Here is a 20,161-nt window from a genome sequence, read left to right on the forward strand (position 1 = left end):
CTTTTTAATGTTTTGAGAGAATGACTTTGTATTCATATTCTGGTGATTTTTTTACAACCATTTTAAGGATAAATGAGCAAATTCCTACTATTTTGAATTACAGTGTAGCCTTTAAAAATAATCTTTAAGTTTACCTGTAGTGCTGCAGAATTATCTGTATCACCAAAGTTCTTCTTTTGGCACGGGGGCAGGAGGGGGAAGTAACTGAATGGAGTGGAAGGAATGAAGGATGCAGTTGATTTTGGGATTTGGTGTTTTCTTGAGGTTTTTTTTCCCAGAGTCCTTTTATATTGAGGTTGCTGTTGTGTAAAAACAGCCATATTGAGACAGACCCAAAATCATTGTGACTTTTGTATCTAGTCCAAAAGTTATCAAAAATAGAGCCTTTAAGGACAGAGTATGTATGTACATACACTGTGTATGTACCTGTAGAGATATATTCAATTAATACATAAAAATATACTCTTATCTTAATTCTCATCACTATATTTTTTCACTTTTTCTGTTGCAAGAAATTAAATCAGTTGTTTTACTATTTCTCAGGTTTCTGCAATGAAGTGTGGTCTCTTGCCAATTTCACCTGAAGCACTTTCTCTAGGGGAAGTAGCTTATCATGACTACCATGGTATTTTAGTGGATGATGAAGAAAAGGTGGTTATTCAGAAAAATTTGGGGCCTAAAAGCAAGGTCAGTATTTACAAAGAATAAAGGAGGGGGGACAGTATGTTTGTGTGGCAGGTATATTCTTTAATCAGCAGTAAATATACTTTAATCAAGAGCAATAAAATACTTGGCATACTGCTGTTAACTTTCTTTCAATGTTTCTCTAGGTCCTTATTCTCAGAAACCATGGCTTAGTATCAGTTGGAGAGACTGTTGAGGAGGCTTTCTACTATATTCATAACCTAGTGCTTGCCTGTGAGATACAAGTAAGAGCTTTCATATGTTATGTAATAATACAGCTTGCTGTGTTAACCTCCAAACAGATTAATAATTGCATACTTTACTGGTTCAGCTCTTGGATCTAAGCTAACACAGCAACGTGTGCTGTCACTATATTGTGGGGGGACATCCAAAACTTTGGTTTCACTGACAATATTCCAGTACTGTATTGAAACCATCAATTTGCTGCCTATTAAAACAGATACTTTCAAAGACTTAAGACAGCTTTTATACAAGTATATTCACTTATTTAGTTTTAAAGTGAAATAGATTTCTTCTGGGTTTATGCCAAGTTTTCAGACGGTTTTTTTTGGTAGTTTTCACCCCATTCCCTATAAGAAACGTAAAGATGACTCTATTGTTTTTAAGGTACGTACCCTGGCCAGTGCAGGTGGCCCTGACAACTTAGTGCTTCTTGATCCTGGGAAGTATAAAGCCAAGTCTCGTTCCCCTGAGTCTCCAGCAGGTGAGGGTACTGTATCCCATCCCAAATGGCAGATTGGTGAACAGGAGTTCGAAGCTCTTATGCGAATGCTGGATAATCTGGTAAGGCAGGCCTTTTTGTCTGATTTTTATATGATAATGTATAAAATACATTTTTTAAAGCTGCATGTAGTTGTGATAGTTTATACAGCCTGCAGCCTGTTCTTTCTCAAGGACTTGGAGACAATATGAAAAGCATCAGGTGTCCTTTGTACAGATAGCACATTTACTTCTTATTTGTAATCTGATTGTTATGGGTGAGATCAGAGGAGATCTTGTGGGATTTGGCACTTCCAAATCAGAGTACTGTGGTGCTTGCACTCAATCTGTATTTTTCCCTCTTTCCATCCCCTCCCAAAATGTGTAAAACTATTAATGTCTTATTAGGTGTGAGGTCCTGTGTAATTTGTTGAAGAGTCTACTAGTACCTAGAAGAGTTTAAAAGACAGGCTTTAAATAAATAAAAGCCTACAGATAAAATGTTTTCAGTAAGAACCCATCTGTAATGAATGACCAGATACCAAAATTTACTATCCAGTTTCAATGGGAAAGATGTGGCTGGGGACAGCAGACTCGTTGTATCTGATTGATACCTTTGGTAGAGTCAGATGGATTTCAGTTTCTTGAGGAAATACCAGTTTTATGTTTCTTACTGCACAGTAAGCAGCATCATAAAAGAAATGGCATTGTACTCAGTAGGAACGTAGCAATAGAAACAAGCTTTCAGTCATACAGTACAGACCCTTACAATTAGCCACATATTGTATTGGGTAGTTAATTATATTAGGTGGTAGATAATTACTCAAGATTTGTTCTGATCATTATAAGTTGGAGCAGAACCCAAGTAAGGCCTAAGCAGTGCTTAATGAATGAAAACTCAATAGAAAGCTAAGTCTGCATAGTTGGGGCTGATGTTTCTTTACAGCTGGCTTGATAGGGAAGTTGAGCGCTTTGGGAACTAAGCTATTCACACTTCATTTGAGCCATTTTGAAAATATTTTGCTAGTAGAAACTTCTTAAAGAAACTTAAACATCCTTCTTGTATGTTAAATGCTGAGCATAATATGAAAGAAAGAATGGGCAGACATGACTAGTGTGAGTAGGGAAGGTTAAAGGTGGAACAAAATACAGTTCAGAGGAGGTGGGAAAGTGAAACAACATAAGATTAGGGAGAGGAATGAATAAGGACATAAAAGTAGCATTCTTGAAGTATTCCCTTGTATACTGTATGTTGATTTCTAGATGTAAAAACACAGTAAAGATCTTTTTATTTACCCTATCATAGGGGTACTTCTTTGTCTTTGATTTAGAATTGTGAAAAACAGTCAATACTTTTGATTACAGTTTTTTAAAAAGTGTAAATGAATAGCTGGAATGTAGTACAAAGAAAAGTCATGACTCTGCATTTGGACTTGAATCCAACTCCAGAGACTTGAACAATTACTTGAAAATTCTATGAAAAACAGCAGGAAGCACTAATATACATTGTTTTTCCCTTCATAAGCAAGCCTGTAAAAAGGATTTTTAAAAAATGTGTTATCATTAAAATACAGATGGTAAATTTTTTGCTTGATGGTGAGAAGAGGCAGACCCATAGCACTGTTCTTGATGACCTTCTCAGTCACTTCAATGGCTTTTTGCAGGACTACTGGAAATTCTTCATAAAAACTTAATACAATGTTTTTGATGTTTCATACCAGAAATGGTGACTTTTTAAAATTAGTGGTTCAGAAGTTACTTAGATTGTAAAGGATGCTAATGTAGCCTCACTTCTGTGTGTCACCCCCTTTGGCATGGCTGTGCCTACCGTAATAGGTGAGCAGGCATGTAAAGAATTGTATTGTGTTGTAGAATGGTTTTCACAGTTAAGAGTATCAATTAAATTTCAGTTGTCTGTTGAAAAACTCAGAGATATAGAAGACTAATTCTGCTGCTCTCCTTCTCCAGGGTTACAGAACTGGCTACCCATATCGATGCCCTGCTCTGAGAGAGAAATCTAAAAAGTACAGCGATGTTGAGATTCCAGCTAGTGTCACAGGTTACTCCTTTACTAGTGATGGTGAATCAGGCATTTCCTCCCCCCTCAGACACAGTTTTCAGAAACAGCAGCGAGAGAAGACAAGGTGGCTGAACTCTGGCCGAGGGGATGATGCTTCTGAAGAAGGGCAGAATGGCAGCAGTCCCAAGTCGAAGACTAAGGTGTGGACGAACATTACACACGATCACGTGAAACCCTTGCTGCAGTCTCTCTCGTCCGGTGTCTGCGTGCCAAGCTGTATTACCAACTGCTTGGTCTGTGCCTACCTTACTGTTCATAGTTAGATGATGTAGAGCAACTTGGGGTGGCTGGCACTTAGAGGCTTTGGGAAGAAAAAGATAACTCTCCTAATTATTTTCTTCTTTCTTATATTAAAAAAATTAAATGTGTTTTACTAACCACTTAATTTGATTAGTTGTGACCTGTAAAAATTATCTTGCTTATTAATGCTTAAAACTGCTTAAGACTTTGGACCTTTTAGGTTTTTTCTGTCTTTCCAAGCTATTGAAACAGTTGAATTATAGTTTTGACTAAATAGGTTCTGCATTTCAGTAGTTTTATTAAGGACAGCTATGTTAGGGAGCTACTAATTCTCTCTGCATGAAAGCTTTTCAGTTCAAAATCAAACTAACAATTCAATGTACTTTTGTACAAGTACATTTAAAAAAAATCAAATTTCTACCTTCTGTAACATATATCAACTTAATCTGCAAGGTATTTGCAATCTTCTCTATGAGAAGGTAGAATTGATTTCAACGTATTTAAATATTTTTCCCCCCTTAAGCAGTTTTTTCTTGTGTAGTTTCTCAGCTCCTTTTCCTGTCCTGTTTACTACACTTTTGTCTACCCCAAAGCCTCTGAGTGCATTCACAACCAGCTGCCTTCTGCATGTAGTGTTGCATGTAAGTAGATGGCCATAAATGGAAAGTCTTTCCTAAAGTATCAGCTGGGTGCGGCATGACTAAAGTGCAGCTCAGGCCATCAGCAGGCACTAATCGATAGATTCTGCAACTGGTGCTTTTCTTTTGTTTATCAATGCTGCTTACAGTTAAATTTTGCACTGAAAGATATGTTAATTGAAAAGCAAAATATCAACTGCTTTCAAATGGACATCGTTAGCTGTTGGTGTGTAACTGTGGGTTTGATATTTTCTTGGGCATATACAGAGTGACTGAACTGAAGGCAGGGATTTGCACGGCTACAGCCTTTTGTAATGGTTGACCTCAAGCTCAGCCACAGGAGCTCAGTAGAACTTTGGTAGTGGTACTATGTATAGTAGTAGTATGGTTACAGGTGAGTCTTAAAAATATAAAACTAGTAGCCTTGAGAAAAACCCACCATTTTTTTTTTTTTTTCCAGAACACCTTAATTTTTATTTATCCCCACAAAACTCTGCTACACCTCTGAATACACTCAGGGTTCTCTATATTTTGAATACTTTTATGAAATGCAATATGTATGCTAAAATACATAGTGTTAACATGTAGAAAGTCCCGAAAAAAACGGAGGCACTCTCTGTGGTATTTTTGTGGTGTTCTTTTTGGTTTAAGAAATTAATAAATACATTTGTTGTTTGTACTATCAACTAAACAAAATTATCATTTAACTCTGAATATAGAGTTACCTTGATGAGATACAGTTTTGTTTTATTGATCTACAGTGATGCAGATTTACTTTGATCAAATAGTTTTACCATAGCTTCAAGCTATATATATGTTTGGGCCAGTTTGTGCTTTTCACCCTCAGCTCACAAAGGCGGTAGTATTTAATATTTGAAATTATCAATGAAAGACTGAAGCAAAATTCTTTGTCACAAATTAGATTGGTTTAATGATATACTGAAGCAATAGATAATTTCATACAGTATAAAAGGTTCATGTATTTAAATTTTTTAATGCTTGCTATTAACCTAAAGAAAGTGGCTTGTTATATTGAGGTTGTTTATATATATGTTTTGACTAAAAACTATCTTTAATAAAAAGCTGGAGTAGTTTTTATCTGAGAAGATAATCATCAGTGAGTATTTCGCAGCTCCATGTTCATTCCATTTTTTACTTTACAGTTGCAAAACATTTTAAAATTCTGTTGCTTTCTGAAGTCTGACAGTTTCTGGCTATCTTATTGTTTCTTGAAGTTACTCAGGAATAAATGCATAGCATTTGCTCTATAAACAGGTTTGCTTTACTGTTCGGTGCATTTTCTATGCAATAGTGATTGGAAATTAGGACATTGTACAAAGTAAATATATCAAGATAAAGAGTTAGTTGTGCCTCAAATTAAACAGGACTCCATACTAAATGCACAGATCAAATAAAGCAACCATCTATGAAGAACCCATGAAGCGCTTAAAGCTTGTGTTTGGGATATTTTTGTAACCTTCTGAGCTATGAGTTATAAAATATTTGACATCACCAAACTGTTCCTTTAGGTTGCTGTGCTGGTACAGCTCTTTGTTTGTGCAGAAACTAATTCTGGTAACATCATTTTGCTGAAGTAGCTTATTTTAATGCAAAACTTTGGTGATGCCCACTCCTGCTTCACAGTAAGAATCATTCACTAAACCTGGATAGTGACATCACATTGCTTTTCATACTTCTGTCATCTTATGCTTTAAGTTTGCTTTGATGTTTGTTACCAGAGGATTGAATCAATGATCTCTCTGTCTCTCATGTTATTTTGTAAAAACACCCAGTGCAGAAAATGAAAATGGCAGTAACAGAGTCTTAAAGCTCATGCCTTAGATCTTGCTGTACTTCTGTTTGGGTAAGGAAGTGTCCTTTTTAAACAAGTATGAACTCATTGAGAAATTTCTTATTAAAAATGACCTTAAAAATAAGTAATTATATTGGCATTTTCCTGCTCCTGTCTTAATATATCTATTCATAAAGTGAGAAGTAGGTGGTTTTTAGAAACACAAAACACTGCAGCTGTCAGTGTGGTCAAGTGCACAGAAAACCAGCTTAAAAACCCCTCAGTCCTCATAATCTCTGAACTGCACATAGGAATGACATTGTTTTGGGTGAAAGTTGTTTGCAAGTTAACTGGCTCTCTGGTTGTTATTGTTAGTAACCTGACTTGATAGAATGGTTCTGATCTCTAGAAATGTATCTGAAGTTATAGTTTATATTACTGAAGAAGAAAGCAATTTAGTCCTAGGAATGAATAGAAGAATGCAATCATTGGTTCAGTTCTCTGCTCTGTATGATGCATGATCAACTGTGATGTGACTTTGCTGCTCTGAGTGTCTGTGGCCATTACAGCAGTTCTGACTCTACAACTGTTCTTGATGTTACAGTGGACTAAAGAGGATGGACATAGAACTGCCACCTCTGCTGTCCCTAATCTGTTTGTTCCATTGAACACCAATCCAAAGGAGGTCCAAGAAATGAGGAACAAGGTTTGTAATAGCAGTAAAATAACTTCTTTTTTGGTCATCACCACAATTAAGTTGTGTATTTGTAATGAACTAATTTACTTTGCTATAATGACATTTTGAGGGCTCAGTAACACAGTTCTGGTGTTGTCCTTTCCCTTTATAACTAAATAATGAAACAATTCCTAAGTGTCCTGAACTCTTCTTGGAAAAAGTTGGTATTTCTGTTCACTATATGAAGATGTTTTTCAAAGACTAATTTTTCTTAGACCAGTTGCTGGATACCTGTGAAACAGCCAGTCCTGAGTTTATGGTAGTAATTCTGTACCCTGAGATCATAGTTTTACATTAGTGACATGTTTTCCTGTTCTGGTAATACCTGTTGGAATTTTGTGGCCTAGACAAAGTAGTTTATAGATGTCTCTCCATATTTCAATGTACTATATTACATATTACTGTATTAATACACTGATTATTGCAGACTTTCTTTTTTGTCTTTGGAACTGCAAGTTAATATTTTTGAAATGAGCTTGCAGTTAATTTTCCTGGTTTTGAATTTCAGATCTTCTTGTCCAGTCTACCAACAGGAAAGCACTGAATGGATTGGGTTTTTTTCCACTTTATTTCTTTTACAGTATAAAATATGCCCTGGTATCTTGTTAATATTAAACTTGTTCTGTATTGTTTTGATACCTCTAACTGATAGCCACATGGTACATGGGAATTAGCATTCTGTCAAAGAAAGGCTGTGTGCAGGGATACTAGCAGGAGTCTAAAATAATTTGTATATGGCTGACAGAACTTATGCTTGGCACTGTAAAATAATAACCACTTGCAATGAGAATTACCGTGAAATTTCCAAGCAGTTTTAGCGTTTCAAACACAAATCTTGCTTTATTAAAAACTTGAAAGAAGTGACTAAGAGAATAAGTCTTTGAATTTTACACTTTCTCAATGATGAGAAGGGTAGTAAATTGGAAACAAGTGAAAAAGACGGGGGAGCCTTGTGCTTTCTGAGATACCAAGTATTAATAATATTTCTTGTTTGTGTATTTGTATGCATATATTTTTTATAAAGTCAATGTCCTTTTTAGTTGTAGAGATCTTTTAAGATGCGTGCTTTTCTTCATTTATCTTGGAACAAGAACTAGAATATTTTAGAAATAAATATTGAATCAGTTGTTATGAATTCTTTACCACTGAAGGATATCTAATTTAAATAGATAATAACTAGGTTTAGAAATCTGATTTCTGTCCCCATCTTCTCTGTTGGAATAACTGGGAGGTATTTAGGATGCAGCAAAAGGGGTGTTCTAGAGAATTCCAGAGTGTCAGTTTATCCACAGAGGAGTTATTTATCTGTCTTTTTGAGGATATTATCCTGACTAGATGCAAAAATGGAAAGTTGTGCAATGTTTTACAGTAATTTCTGTATGAGGATGATATTGTGGTGCTAGATCTAATGCAATCTAATGTAACTAATGGCTAATGACAGAAACCTGCAACTGACTGGTCTGGTAGAATAGAGAGAAAAGTAGAGAGGCAATACTTCTGTTCCTATTCACTTTTCACAAACTGGAGTTATCTGTTATGTGTTTTACCATGCTCTAATACTGAAAAGCAAAGGACAACACCTTCTGTGGTACTTAAAGACTAAATTCTGAGAAATGTCAGGAAACAGCCAGGAACCGGAACATTTATGTTCAAGTGGTGTTTATAAGCTCAGCTTCATTTGACAGCGCTGTGGCCGCAGGAATTAGCACTGGTTGCTGCCTGTTGGCAGGTTCACTCCCCCTTTTCAAACACAAAAATATGATCAACTTTTCTCCATTGTTCATGTGATTGTTGTTCATTCTGCTGCTTTCCTTTACAGATCCGAGAGCAAAATTTGCAGGATATTAAAACAGCAGGCCCTCAGTCACAGGTTCTTTCTGGGGTAGTTGTGGACAGGAGCCTTGTACAGGTGAGAGTATTCAATTCCTGCAACTATTAGCTTAACCTATACAATCTTCTGCTTTCACCTAATATATCACTATGAAATTATTCTTTAATTGGCAGAGAGTAACTGTTTATAAGGTAAGTCTTAGAGGTAACACCATTGTCTTTGCAAGAGTTGCTCAGGGTCAGAAATTTAGAGGCTTCAGCCATGTAGCCCAAGCATGTCTGTGGAGGATGCTTCTTGGTTTTTTTGCTGAATGTAATGCATGAAATTCAGAAGCCTTATTTATATGGGTTAGATTATTGTTCAAAACTAGTTGAGCTTTGTGACAGCTTTTTGTTTCTTTGATTTCTGAGTTTATGTATCTTGAAGGATTAATACTGGGCACACCAGGCTCACTGTGGGGCAGTAGTGTTTCGTGTTAAATATGGGATTTCATAATTCATAATATTTTATTTGAAGAACAGTTTGGGGAAAATGCTATTACATCAATGAAACTTAAAAGCAGTGTATGTGGATATACAAAAGACTATAAATCATAGCTTCAAGTAAAGTAAGAATTAGAGCTGTACAGTTATACTGTATAGCCGAATAAAACTTTTTATATCCAAGTGCTTTCAACTGCCCCAGATAAGTATTTTCTGATAATACTTTTTAAAGATTGGCAAGTCTTATCATGGCCACAGCATTATTTATGTTGAGTGTCATATTGTGTGCATGTCAATTCACTGTCATATGCAATTTCATCTACCAGTTTCTGTTTCTTTGCATGTTTTTAGCAAGCATCACAATGCTTTCGGTTGATGTTGTAAAGCCCGGGCTCGGTTTGCTCTGTTTACTCAATTTACTGTTGCAGGATGCTCCCCTCTCAGACTGTACGGAATCTATTGAAGGGCTCGATCTCACAGAGCAGGCCTTTAGTCCCGCTAAATCTCTGTCTGTTAGAAAGGTACTGCCCTGTCATACTGCTCTAAATACTGTTGTTCACCCTTCATTTAACCTCTCCTTACCCTGACCTTTTTCCTCTGTAAGAAATGATTTGGCTAGAAAATTTTAAAAAATGAAAATAGATGGATCTTCAAATTATGTATATGCAATGATGCAAACAGTTACTTTACTCTGTTAAGAGTGTCTTAAGGGTCTTGATCTTTGTCTGTAGAAGCTGGTGAGGAAACACTTTTGATGTTAAGGTGCTGATCAGGTCCTGCATATAGAGGATTTCTTTGTGCATGTTGTTAGTCTTGAATTATTCTAATTTGAGATCAATTTAGAATCAGTTTAATCTCGGCCTGATTACATCAGTGTATGTCTGAGGATACTCTGTGTTATGTGACACTGCCAACTCTCGATCCCAGAGCACTGGACAACTGGCTTCCTTCATACTTCCTGCAGTTAGCTACAAGAGTTGCTAACTAATGCCCTACACATGCAAAATCAATTGGCTTTCACACTTGTAGTCATGTTTGTACTTGCATAATGTCCATTAAATACAGAATAAGTTCAAGAGGTGTGGACGTGTTGTGGTGGGCAGTCCTTGGGGCTGGCTGAATGGAGCAGCTGGACACTGCAAATAACGTTTCTTAGAGCACATCTAGTGTGGAAGCACAGTGTGTAAGTAAGCATCAGTGCCTCTTCTGCTCCAGTGTTTTACCTAAAATATTCTTAAATCTTGGTGTTAGGTTGTGCCTAAACACCTCATTATCAGAATAGCTTTTGCATGAAAGAAAATACAGAATACTTTGAATTACACCGTTGTTGGAAACCTTGTGGTTTTATATCTCTTTCTAAAGTGTAATGAGCCAGTTTGTGTTATAGATACTTGGATCTTACTGAGAATATGATGGTCATATTTTTCACATTGCAGTTTGTTTTGTCCATATTCAGAAAGGAAAAATAATAAAATACAATTTCTGGGTTTAAGAGGAAAAGTAAAATAAGGCCAAACTCTTTCAGGCAGTGCATGGCTTTTATTTTCCACATAATAATACCTTCAAAGTGAAAAATTACTTTTATGACAGGTCTTTTTTTAATGGTGATATATTTCAAGTATTATGTTCAAACAATGACATAGCTTTTCTGTAAAAGTAGTTGGATAGTTTACATGCATTTTCACAGATGGCAGAGAACCAACAAATGTTCTGTTGGTTTTGTGATTTTTGTCTAGTGGTATCCTGTTAGGGTTTAGATGTCCAAATTATTTCATTTTTTTTGGTGGTGTCATGAAAGTGCTTTCTGCCTGAAATAGTGTGTAAAATTAGATCACAATGTAAATTACAAGAGTAATTATGAAATAGAAGTGGCCTATTTCATAATCTTTATTATTTTAACATGGATTGTGACCCGAATACTTAATAACTTCCTGTTTGGGGAAAAAAAATAGCAACCCAAGAAACAAAACCAAAACAAACAAACAAAAAACCCACAAACCAAACAACCTCTTTCTAAAAAATTGTCACCCAAACCAGAAAATCCAATTAACCCAAAAATAACAGCAACAAAAGACAACCACCAGAGAAATTTCCTTGAAAGATTCTGCCATAAAACAGTTGTGTTTTGTGGAACAAAGGAAGTGTAACCAATCTTAGGATGCCCACACAAACCTCACCTGAAAATTTCAATGAAACTGAGGAGTTCTGTACCTGAAGGACTTAGGGATTTTTAGGTACCAGACAATTAGAAGTTCTCAGTTGACAAATTCTTTAACACATTTAATGACAGTTTGTGTAAAAAGTTTCACGTAATTGCAGTAACACAATGTATTCTATTTTCAATTAACATTGAGATTTATATCAAACACTAATGCACACTATTTTGGATGAAGAAATGCCTCCTTGTGTACAGCATGCATGTACTGCTTTGAGCTCCTGTGCCTATGGCTGCAGCAGTGAATACTCACTCCATCTTGCCTCGTTGCTTGCTTTATCCATGTTCTGAGAAGTCCTGGCCATGTTGCAACACAACCTCCTTGTGCATCATGTAATTTTATTCCTGGTCAGACTTGGTTAACCAAGCTTCTGCTGCAGTCTTGGCTGATTGACAGGGAATGTTGGTTATTCTTACCGACAACCATTCTGCAGTCTCATAAGAAAATAAATTCTCATGAATTTTCAGTAATTTTAAATAGAGGGGGATTCACCCATTTTGGGTCTCTTCCTTTAGAATGGAAATTCTGTGGCTTTTTTCTTAATCCAGACCCTCTCAGTGCTGCCCCAGAGTTGTGACTTCTACATGAACAGTACCTCAGGAATCTTGGTGTTTTGGATAAAGGTGCTGCATTAATGTTAGATTGTGTTAGGAGCAATTGTTAACTTAGACCCTTATTATGAACCTCCCATCTGATTGAAAGATGAATTGGCATATATAAAGTGCCAGTTTTGGTCATATTTATCCCTGAGAACAAGGTGAAGTGCTTGCCTGTTAAATAATAGTCAGTTTTGAATTTTTCAAAAGCCAGGTTTGGTCTAGAAATTACAAAATTACTTGATTATCTAAATTTTCGTGTAGGAAGTATGAAGTCCATGTTTAATATGAAGGTATATTGCATATCATTAGCTATAAATGACTTTCCCTTTTTGTCTGTGGGTGTATGCCCTTACAGAGTGAAAATGCATTATCTTCATAAATACAATCTATCCAGTGTTTCTTACAGTGGAGAAAATGCTGTTGATATTTGAATGCATACACATGTGATCAAATTTCAAATTGTCATCCAAATACTTTCAGAATCATCATCAAAGTATTACTAGGATCAACCTAATCCCAAAGGGATCACGAGAACATTAATTTTTTTAATGTCATCTTATGTTGAAACAGAATGTGAGTCTATGGGAATTTATTCCTTCTCTACAGGTTCTTTAATGCTGGAAGTAACTCCAGACCAATTTTCTAGTTCAGTTTTTTTCAACATCCTTAGGAATCTCTGAATGGCATGGTCAGGTTGATAGCTTTGCAAAGTCTTGTCTATTTTAGTGTCACATTTAACAATTGGAAATATGTTCTGTACTGTCTTTGTAGTCCTTTATACTTGTTTTCTTTCTGTCCCATGTTTCATTTTGTGTTGTATGATTTTATTTGAATTCTTGGAAGGCTGCTCTGTGGCCTATTCTGTGGAGTAGAACATATCTTCTTGATTTAGAAGTAATGATGGTTTAGACTAATCATACTGGTATAAAGTAACCATATTGCAGAACTTATTAACATATTACTATAATTTATTTCCCACATAGACTCAGTCCCTCTACCAGTATCATTTTCATTTGTGGCCTTTGAACAGCTTCTGTATTATTGACACTGAATACAACTGGATAAAAATGATTTTTTAAATTAAAAGTTAAAATAAACTAAAAGTTTTCCTTTCTTATAGCTTGTATAATTTTTCTGCTTTTATGATCCAACATTGTTGCCTCTGATCTTTTCAATGCTGCTTCTCTTGAGTCAAAGCTACTCAACAAGTACAAATACTGTTTGCAGAGATTGTGGATGTTTTTTGTGAGGGTTTCATTTTAGGTTTTTTTTTGTTTTGTTTTTTTTTTTTCCAGCCTAGTGAATGTGATAAGCTTGATTTGCTGCTTTCATTCCCAGTATTTAACAAAGGTACTCTCCGCACATCATGCCAGTGCACCAGGCATCTTCAAATTGCCTGTCTTGCTGTTTGTTCCCATTAAATCAACAGGCATTCAGTAGCATTCTGTTTCATTAGAAGTTGTTCTACCCAATGATTCTGGATTTAACTTGCAACATTCAAAGAGATTCTTAGAAATTCCAGGGATACTGATGGGTACTGTCTGTCTTGTTCCCAGAAATCTCTAAAAACTCTGCCTGAGATCAATGCTTTACAAGGTCCAGCTGCTTATGCTGAGTTTCAGTTAAAACTATGAACTTAGTTTGAAGTGTGGGCAAAAACAGAAAGGGAAATATAAAATTTCCATGGACATCAGTTTTCTGCCATCATAAAAGCTGAGACCTGTAGTTTTAGGGGTGTTCTGAATTTTCTACAAAACAATTAGGATTTGTAAAAAAGTTGATGTTTCTCTGAACCTTTTATACATTATCTTCTGAGAAAAGCTGTTGCTGTCAAATCAATGCTTCCTGGATATAGTTGAGAAAAGGCTTTTGACATTCTACTGACATTCTGCATATAGAATGAATTCTCCTCTTATTTTATGAAGAAATGGAAATGATATGTAATGTTTTAGAGATGTTTCTCTCCTGCAGTTCCTTTCAGGAACTTTTCCTTTCTTGCAATGAAGATTTATTGTTAGGCTGTTTTGTTCTCTGGCGTTTGCTTCCCAAAGAGCAGCATAGATTCTAACAACCATCTTTCCTCCCTGGGTTGCTGTAGACCAGATTTCTGGAGATCTCTCATCAGGCTTTCGGAACTGCTCTTGTCCTCCCTTCCATCCAGACATCCCTGTCACCTCTTTGGTGCTGACAACTTGTCCAAAGCAGCCCTTGCCATCCAAAACAGCATTCTGTCTATTTGCATCATCAGTTTTGCAGTGGCTATCCTGTGCTTGTCCATGAAGTGTGGACATGGGATGGAATGTTTGTCTCTCTTTAGGCACCGCATTTTTTGAACTATGCTTTCTTCTAAATATTGGTACAGGCAACATTTGAATATGGAGATGACGTGGGTCAGTCAGTAGCCCATACCTCTTGGCTAATGGAGTTCAAATACCTCTTTTTGATAATGAAGAATTTGGGTGTCACCATGACTTGGGGCACAGGTCACACATCAGCTGTTAACCAACTAGTGTCAGAGTTCTGTATATCCAATGAAAAAAGCCAAATGCTTAGACAAGTCATTTGAGAGATAGAGCAACTATCTCCAGGCAAGCATTTTCTGTACATGAGGCAATGAAAATCCGGTGGCTGTAGCCTTTACCATAGGATTAGAGAAGAAAAATGAAAAGCTTTAACATTAGAGAATCTAATGCAGCTGCTTTTGTCCACTGGAATTTACTGTACTTCGAATTGCTCATTATATTTTTATTTTTATAACTTTTAATTTGGCTTATATGACAAATGTTATAGATGTAAATATGCTAACTTGTATCTGATTACAGTTATACCTAATTACTTTAAAATGTCTTATAATCTATAAACTGTTAATCTGATGTATACAGAACATATACAAGATGGCTTTTTGCTATAACATCTGTTAGGTGCAATGTAGTAGCTGAAAGAAATAGCTTTTCTGTTATCAAAAAAATACAAAGCAAAACAAAAGCCCAAAGCAAAATAATAATAATAAAAGCCCAAAACAAAACAGAAACAAAAATACCCATGAGCTGAGTTCTTGACCCTTTATGAGTATTCTGTGCCCAGACTGCCATGCAGGTGGGTCTGGTATCATGTTTTTTTTGTGGTGAGAAAAAGAAACTTGATAAACTTTTGTGACTTCAAATATTATTCAGCTACACTGTTTGGCTGCTGTTTGATTTACTGCTTAATGGTGGATATTCCCTGGTAGAGACCTGTTTTGTCCTTTATATTAACCTCCTGTTAATCAGATTAAAAAAAAAAATCTGCAATAGATTTTTTTTTTTTTTTTTACTCTAAAAGAGGAAAAAGCAGCATTTTCTAGGTTAAGTTTTTGTTTTGTTTTTGATTGCTTTGTAGCCTCAATACATCTAAAGGTTCTGCAAGTTACTGCTTGATTGCAGATGTATCTTGATTTTCTTTTGCCAGGGAGAACTGGTAACTGCATCAAAGGCAATAATTGAGAAAGAATATCAACCAAAAGTCATAGTGAGCACAACGGGACCAAATCCCTTCAATAAACTTACTGATCGAGAACTGGAAGAATATCGCAAAGAAGTAGAAAGAAAGCAGAAGGGACCAGAAGGTTGGTTTCTCTGTGTGTGTTTTTTCTGCAATAGACTGCAGTACCAGCAAGTGTCTTAGTAATTGGAAAGAGGGTTACCTGCAAAGGCCATGGATAAATTACCCAGCTTTTGTATGTTTCAGTTTTTCCAGTGTGAATTAGAAATTTGAAAAGTATATTAGAGATAAAATGTGTGATCTAAATGTTTTAACAACTGTGTTCTGTAAAATGCATAGATCTCATTATAAAATTGTCCTTATAGACAAACTGGGCAGTAGGGCCAGTTACTCCTGCTGGTAGGAAGTTGAAAGCTTCCATCAAAAAGGTGTTTTGGTACTGGTTTCATTCTGCTTTGTTTTCCTTTGCTCTAGAGCTTCGGTGAGGGAATGGTGGTACTTCATAGCAGCAACACTGCAGGTTTTTAAGTCATTTAAATTTGTGGATTTGAAAAGTCCATTGAATGGAGAATTGATTATTGCTTGGAAATGTGACATGTTGTGGGGACTTCTACCAAAATGGACTTTTTCAATTATCCTAGAATTATTACAGATTTGTGCTATACAAAGAGGCTGTTGCTGCATCTGAAGTGGTTCTGCTTTACTTTTGAATAATTTTAAGGCATGATACTTGGAATGCTCATCTGTTGTGAGGTTTTGAACTTGAGTGATGCAAGAATCCAAAGTGCTGTTTCTTTCACAGTGTGAGTTCCCAGCCGTTGCTTTTTGGAACCACAATGTAGGAACCATTGTGCTTTGTTTATGAAGTACTGAGTGGGGGGGGGTGGGATGCTGTGCTGTCATGCCTGTTGTAACTGCATACCTTTATTCTCTCAGTAACAATACCACATCCTTCTTAGATAAGGTATCAAAATATGGAGAGACTGTGTTACTGAGACAGACACCAGCTGGGGAACAGAGTGCAGTGCTTAGAAATAAGACCATCAGTGAGCAAAACACGTCAGATAAAAAATCTCTGGATTTGAAAGGGAGATCAAACACCTTTCAAGGAACAGATACGAAGACTTTACAGGATCGTGACGTATCATCACCGTCTAAGTCTTTAGATAACGTTCAGTTTGCTGCTGCATGGGTTTCTTGTCAGACCATGCAGCAAATCATCCCACATCTAAATGGAGAAGAGCCAGATGGGCAGAAGTCTTCCCATAAGGAATTTCATACTGCAGTGATCAAAGCATTAAGGTCTGATCCTGACCTTTTGGCTGAGGCCTCAGGTATTACTAACATGGTACAGCTGAGCTTGCAATCCAAGGAACCACCTCTTTATCTGCACCATGTGGAGATTCTGTCAGTTGACTCTCATCTGTGGGACTGATTTCACTTTAATTGTGTTAGGTGAACCAGATGGAACAACGCTTTAGTGTTGTTCCCGATATATGGTGCATTCTGTTAATGTTTTCCTTTGGATCTAGGGCTGTTTAAAGCTGGAAGCAAAGGGGACCCTCCTTACTAATAACAAATACTCAAACCACTGTGAAATCTGTTTGGAATCATATAATTACTGCATGTTTTGCTGATTATCTGTGCAGTCTTCTTTTCTTTTGGGATGCAATTCTGTTTACTCCAAATTTCAGCAAAACAAAGCAAGCAAAAGAGTGTTATCTTGTGTAGGCCTGGTAGCATATCCCTTCCTCCCTATTTGTTTATATCTTCCTTGTGGTTTTTCCTCACAAGTTTTCTTTATAATAGCAGCATAAACCAATTCATAAATTATTTTATTATTCATGCATGCTTAAAGGAAAAAAAAACACCTCCAAAGAGAGGTACAGAGCACAACAACGACTTGAACAGTTTTGTTAGTATCAAACTATCGCTTAATTTTCTTTTGCTTGTTTTGGTATTATTTAATATCCTGGCAGAATTTTGATTCAGAAAAATGTATTGGTATCTTTCTTGCATGGAGCAAAAGGACACTTGTTTTATTACATGCAGAGAACTTTTATTTGCCTTTTTAATTTCCCTTTGTCTACACCTGCAGAGCCTTCAGAAGATGGCAGGCCACAGAAAGAGAAGAGCCCCCCTGACCCCAGTTCAGCTCGCACTCCTCCCAGCACGCCGATTAAAATAGAGGAAGGTACGTTCTGCTCCCTGGGGGCCAGGGGAACCAGTAACTGCATCCTTAGTGACTGAACTAGAGCTAATAACAGTAAATGACCTCGTGTGTTTCATTGTTGTACTACCTACGAGATACTCCACTGAACTGTGAGTCTGACAGTTTCGTTTACAATAATAAAGAAGTGTGCATTAATATAAAGACAAATTTCCATCTCTTCAGAATTGCCTTGTCATCTCTTGGTGTTTCTCAACTGATTTACCTTTTCGTACATTTTCTGTGACGTAATTGCTCTTTCTAAATGAAATAGTGTCTGATGGTGAACCAGACACATATCTAGATGCTTTGGTAAATCTTCACTGACTGCACATTTCTTAAACATTATTGTACTTGGATTACACCTCAGTAAATATTTTTCCTACTCAATTTGAGCCTATATTTGCTTATTTGCTCACCTTATGTCATAATTTTAACTAAAATGAGAGCAGGGCTGCTAAAGTTGATAATTCCCTAAAAAAAGGATAAAATTATAATCTTGATCAGGTGTAATCCAATTATTGTCTTGTTTCCTTTACCTTGTACATTGGATATATCGTTTGTCTGTTAGTCTGACATTCACTACTTCATCTCATTCTGTTTTCTACAAGAATGGTTGCAACCATTCTTCTAACGTAACACAATGGCTGTGATGAATGCATAGATTCTCTACTTGTGCTTTTTTCTTCTTGTGGCTGCGTTACAAACAGGAGATGGATATGCTAAAGAATACCTGTTACCATAGTAAGTATCATTCCATACTCTGACCTGCTTTTGTGCTTTGCTTCACTCTTGCATCTTTGTTTACTAAAGTTCTTTTTTGTTTTGCTTTTTTTAAAAAAGCAGGCTTTTTCAGTTGAGATGTTGATTTCTTTAGTTCTCAATTCCATGTAATTCCAGGCAGTTGCAGTTCTCATGTTAAAGCACACTCCCCCTTTGAGAGAAACTGTGAAAGTCACCTTCCGTGTTTCCATATCTGTGTGTCCGATTCCTCAGTTTAAAAAGGAATAATCTGAAGTTGCCTGGCAGATATAGCTGAAACAGCCCTGGGAGTTTCTGCCCCAACATTTTGCTGCTGCCCACATAGCTTGGGCCTGGTAAAAAAACGGAAGAGTTCCTAATCTGTTCCAAAGCAAAATCCACTGACATGGATTTAAATTTACCCAGCAGACTTCTGCACGGAAATGGATATGGGACTACTCCTATGTTTTGTGTTAACTGTAGGGCATTCAAATTCCAACCAAGGAATAACAGCAAGTACTTGGTGGCAGCAACTTCTACAGCTGTTTTGGCTAGCTCTGCAGGGCTCCTTTGGATTATACTTTAAAGGAATAAGGATGTTTGTATGTCCTCTTATATCCAAAAGTCAGTGTATTTGTCATAGGTGTGAAAGGCAAACTATATTGTAGACACCTGTGATGTTACTGATAAAGCTCTAAAACCTGAAAGTTCTTTAAAACAGGGAATTGTGTTTGACAAACTCTTCTCGTATAAGTTTTCCAGGACAAACATACAAAGTTATTTTAGAGAATAACTGGAAGTTCATACTAGGATGACTTTTGGTTGGGCGAGGTTCTGTTGAATGACAATGTTGTCAGTATACAACCTCTTCTCAACTTTGATTCATCATATTCTTTCTATTTAAGTGTAGCTGAAATCAGTCAAGTGTTTTTTAACTCAGTTATAGTCTAGTTTGTATGTTTGTCCACATTGTTGTGTTGAAAAAAAAACCCACGAAACCAGAACTCCATAAAGATTTATTTTCTTAAATAATGTGAATTGTAAACACACACCAGTATTTATATATATATATATATATATATATATATATATATATATATATACACAAAATAAAGGGAGAGTATGGATGTAAACATGATTATTTTAAAAAAACCTTTTAAATTGTTGAGGCGCTGCTGAATTCTTAAACTGTAAATAGGTTTTGCAGCAAGACATAGATTTTTAAAGCTTTCTAGTTATGTTACTGAAATCCATCCACTAGAGTAGCAGGGCACTTACATGTTGTGTGCTGGCTTAATTGCATGTGGAAATTGTAAATCTTCTGAATTCTGGTAAGACAGTGCCCTTAGCAAACCAGATAAACAGATGTTTGCTTGATTCCAGCATCATTAATCTGTTTATTAAGGATGATGGGAACTTGACAAACTGGGAAGGATGGCAATCCTAGGTTAATGAGTTGCAAACCCATTTATATTTATTCAGTGCTCAGGCCAGCTGGCAAATGCTGTTTGAATGCCTGTAGCTTCCTATTCTTTAATTTGAATAATCTCTAGTCCCTTTTTTAAGACTTCAAAACTATTTTATAACTTAATTTTAAAAAATAAACCTGACAGTCCAATATGGTGCCTGTTCTAAAAATTGGGCCAACTAATGAATAAAATATAATATTTTTTACTTGGAAGGGACCTACAATGACCATCTAGTCCAACTGCC

At 36.2% G+C, this 20,161-nt stretch overlaps 1 protein-coding gene across 21 annotated transcripts in view; it reads left to right on the top strand.

Moving 5' to 3' along the window:
- Positions 1–20,161, top strand: part of ADD1 (adducin 1) — a 62,070-nt gene that overhangs the window by 37,780 nt on the left and 4,129 nt on the right. For 3 of the 21 annotated variants that reach the window (XM_072927948.1, XM_072927947.1, XM_072927946.1), the window contains 11 exons: positions 544–687; positions 831–929; positions 1,312–1,488; positions 3,373–3,717; positions 6,759–6,860; positions 8,710–8,799; positions 8,895–8,912; positions 9,632–9,724; positions 15,466–15,622; positions 16,458–16,832; positions 17,597–17,692. In XM_072927948.1, the coding sequence (XP_072784049.1) occupies positions 544–687; positions 831–929; positions 1,312–1,488; positions 3,373–3,717; positions 6,759–6,860; positions 8,710–8,799; positions 8,895–8,912; positions 9,632–9,724; positions 15,466–15,622; positions 16,458–16,832; positions 17,597–17,692 (1,696 nt within the window). Of the gene's footprint in view, positions 1–543; positions 688–830; positions 930–1,311; positions 1,489–3,372; positions 3,718–6,758; positions 6,861–8,709; positions 8,800–8,894; positions 8,913–9,631; positions 9,725–15,465; positions 15,623–16,457; positions 16,833–17,596; positions 17,693–18,417; positions 18,453–20,161 lie in introns of those variants that run through there. The other 18 variants (XM_041715643.2, XM_030270612.4, XM_072927953.1 and 15 more) reach the window with 17 other exon arrangements.

Source organism: Taeniopygia guttata, chromosome 4 (assembly GCF_048771995.1).
Source record: "Taeniopygia guttata chromosome 4, bTaeGut7.mat, whole genome shotgun sequence".
Taxonomy (NCBI): Eukaryota; Metazoa; Chordata; class Aves; order Passeriformes; family Estrildidae; genus Taeniopygia; species Taeniopygia guttata.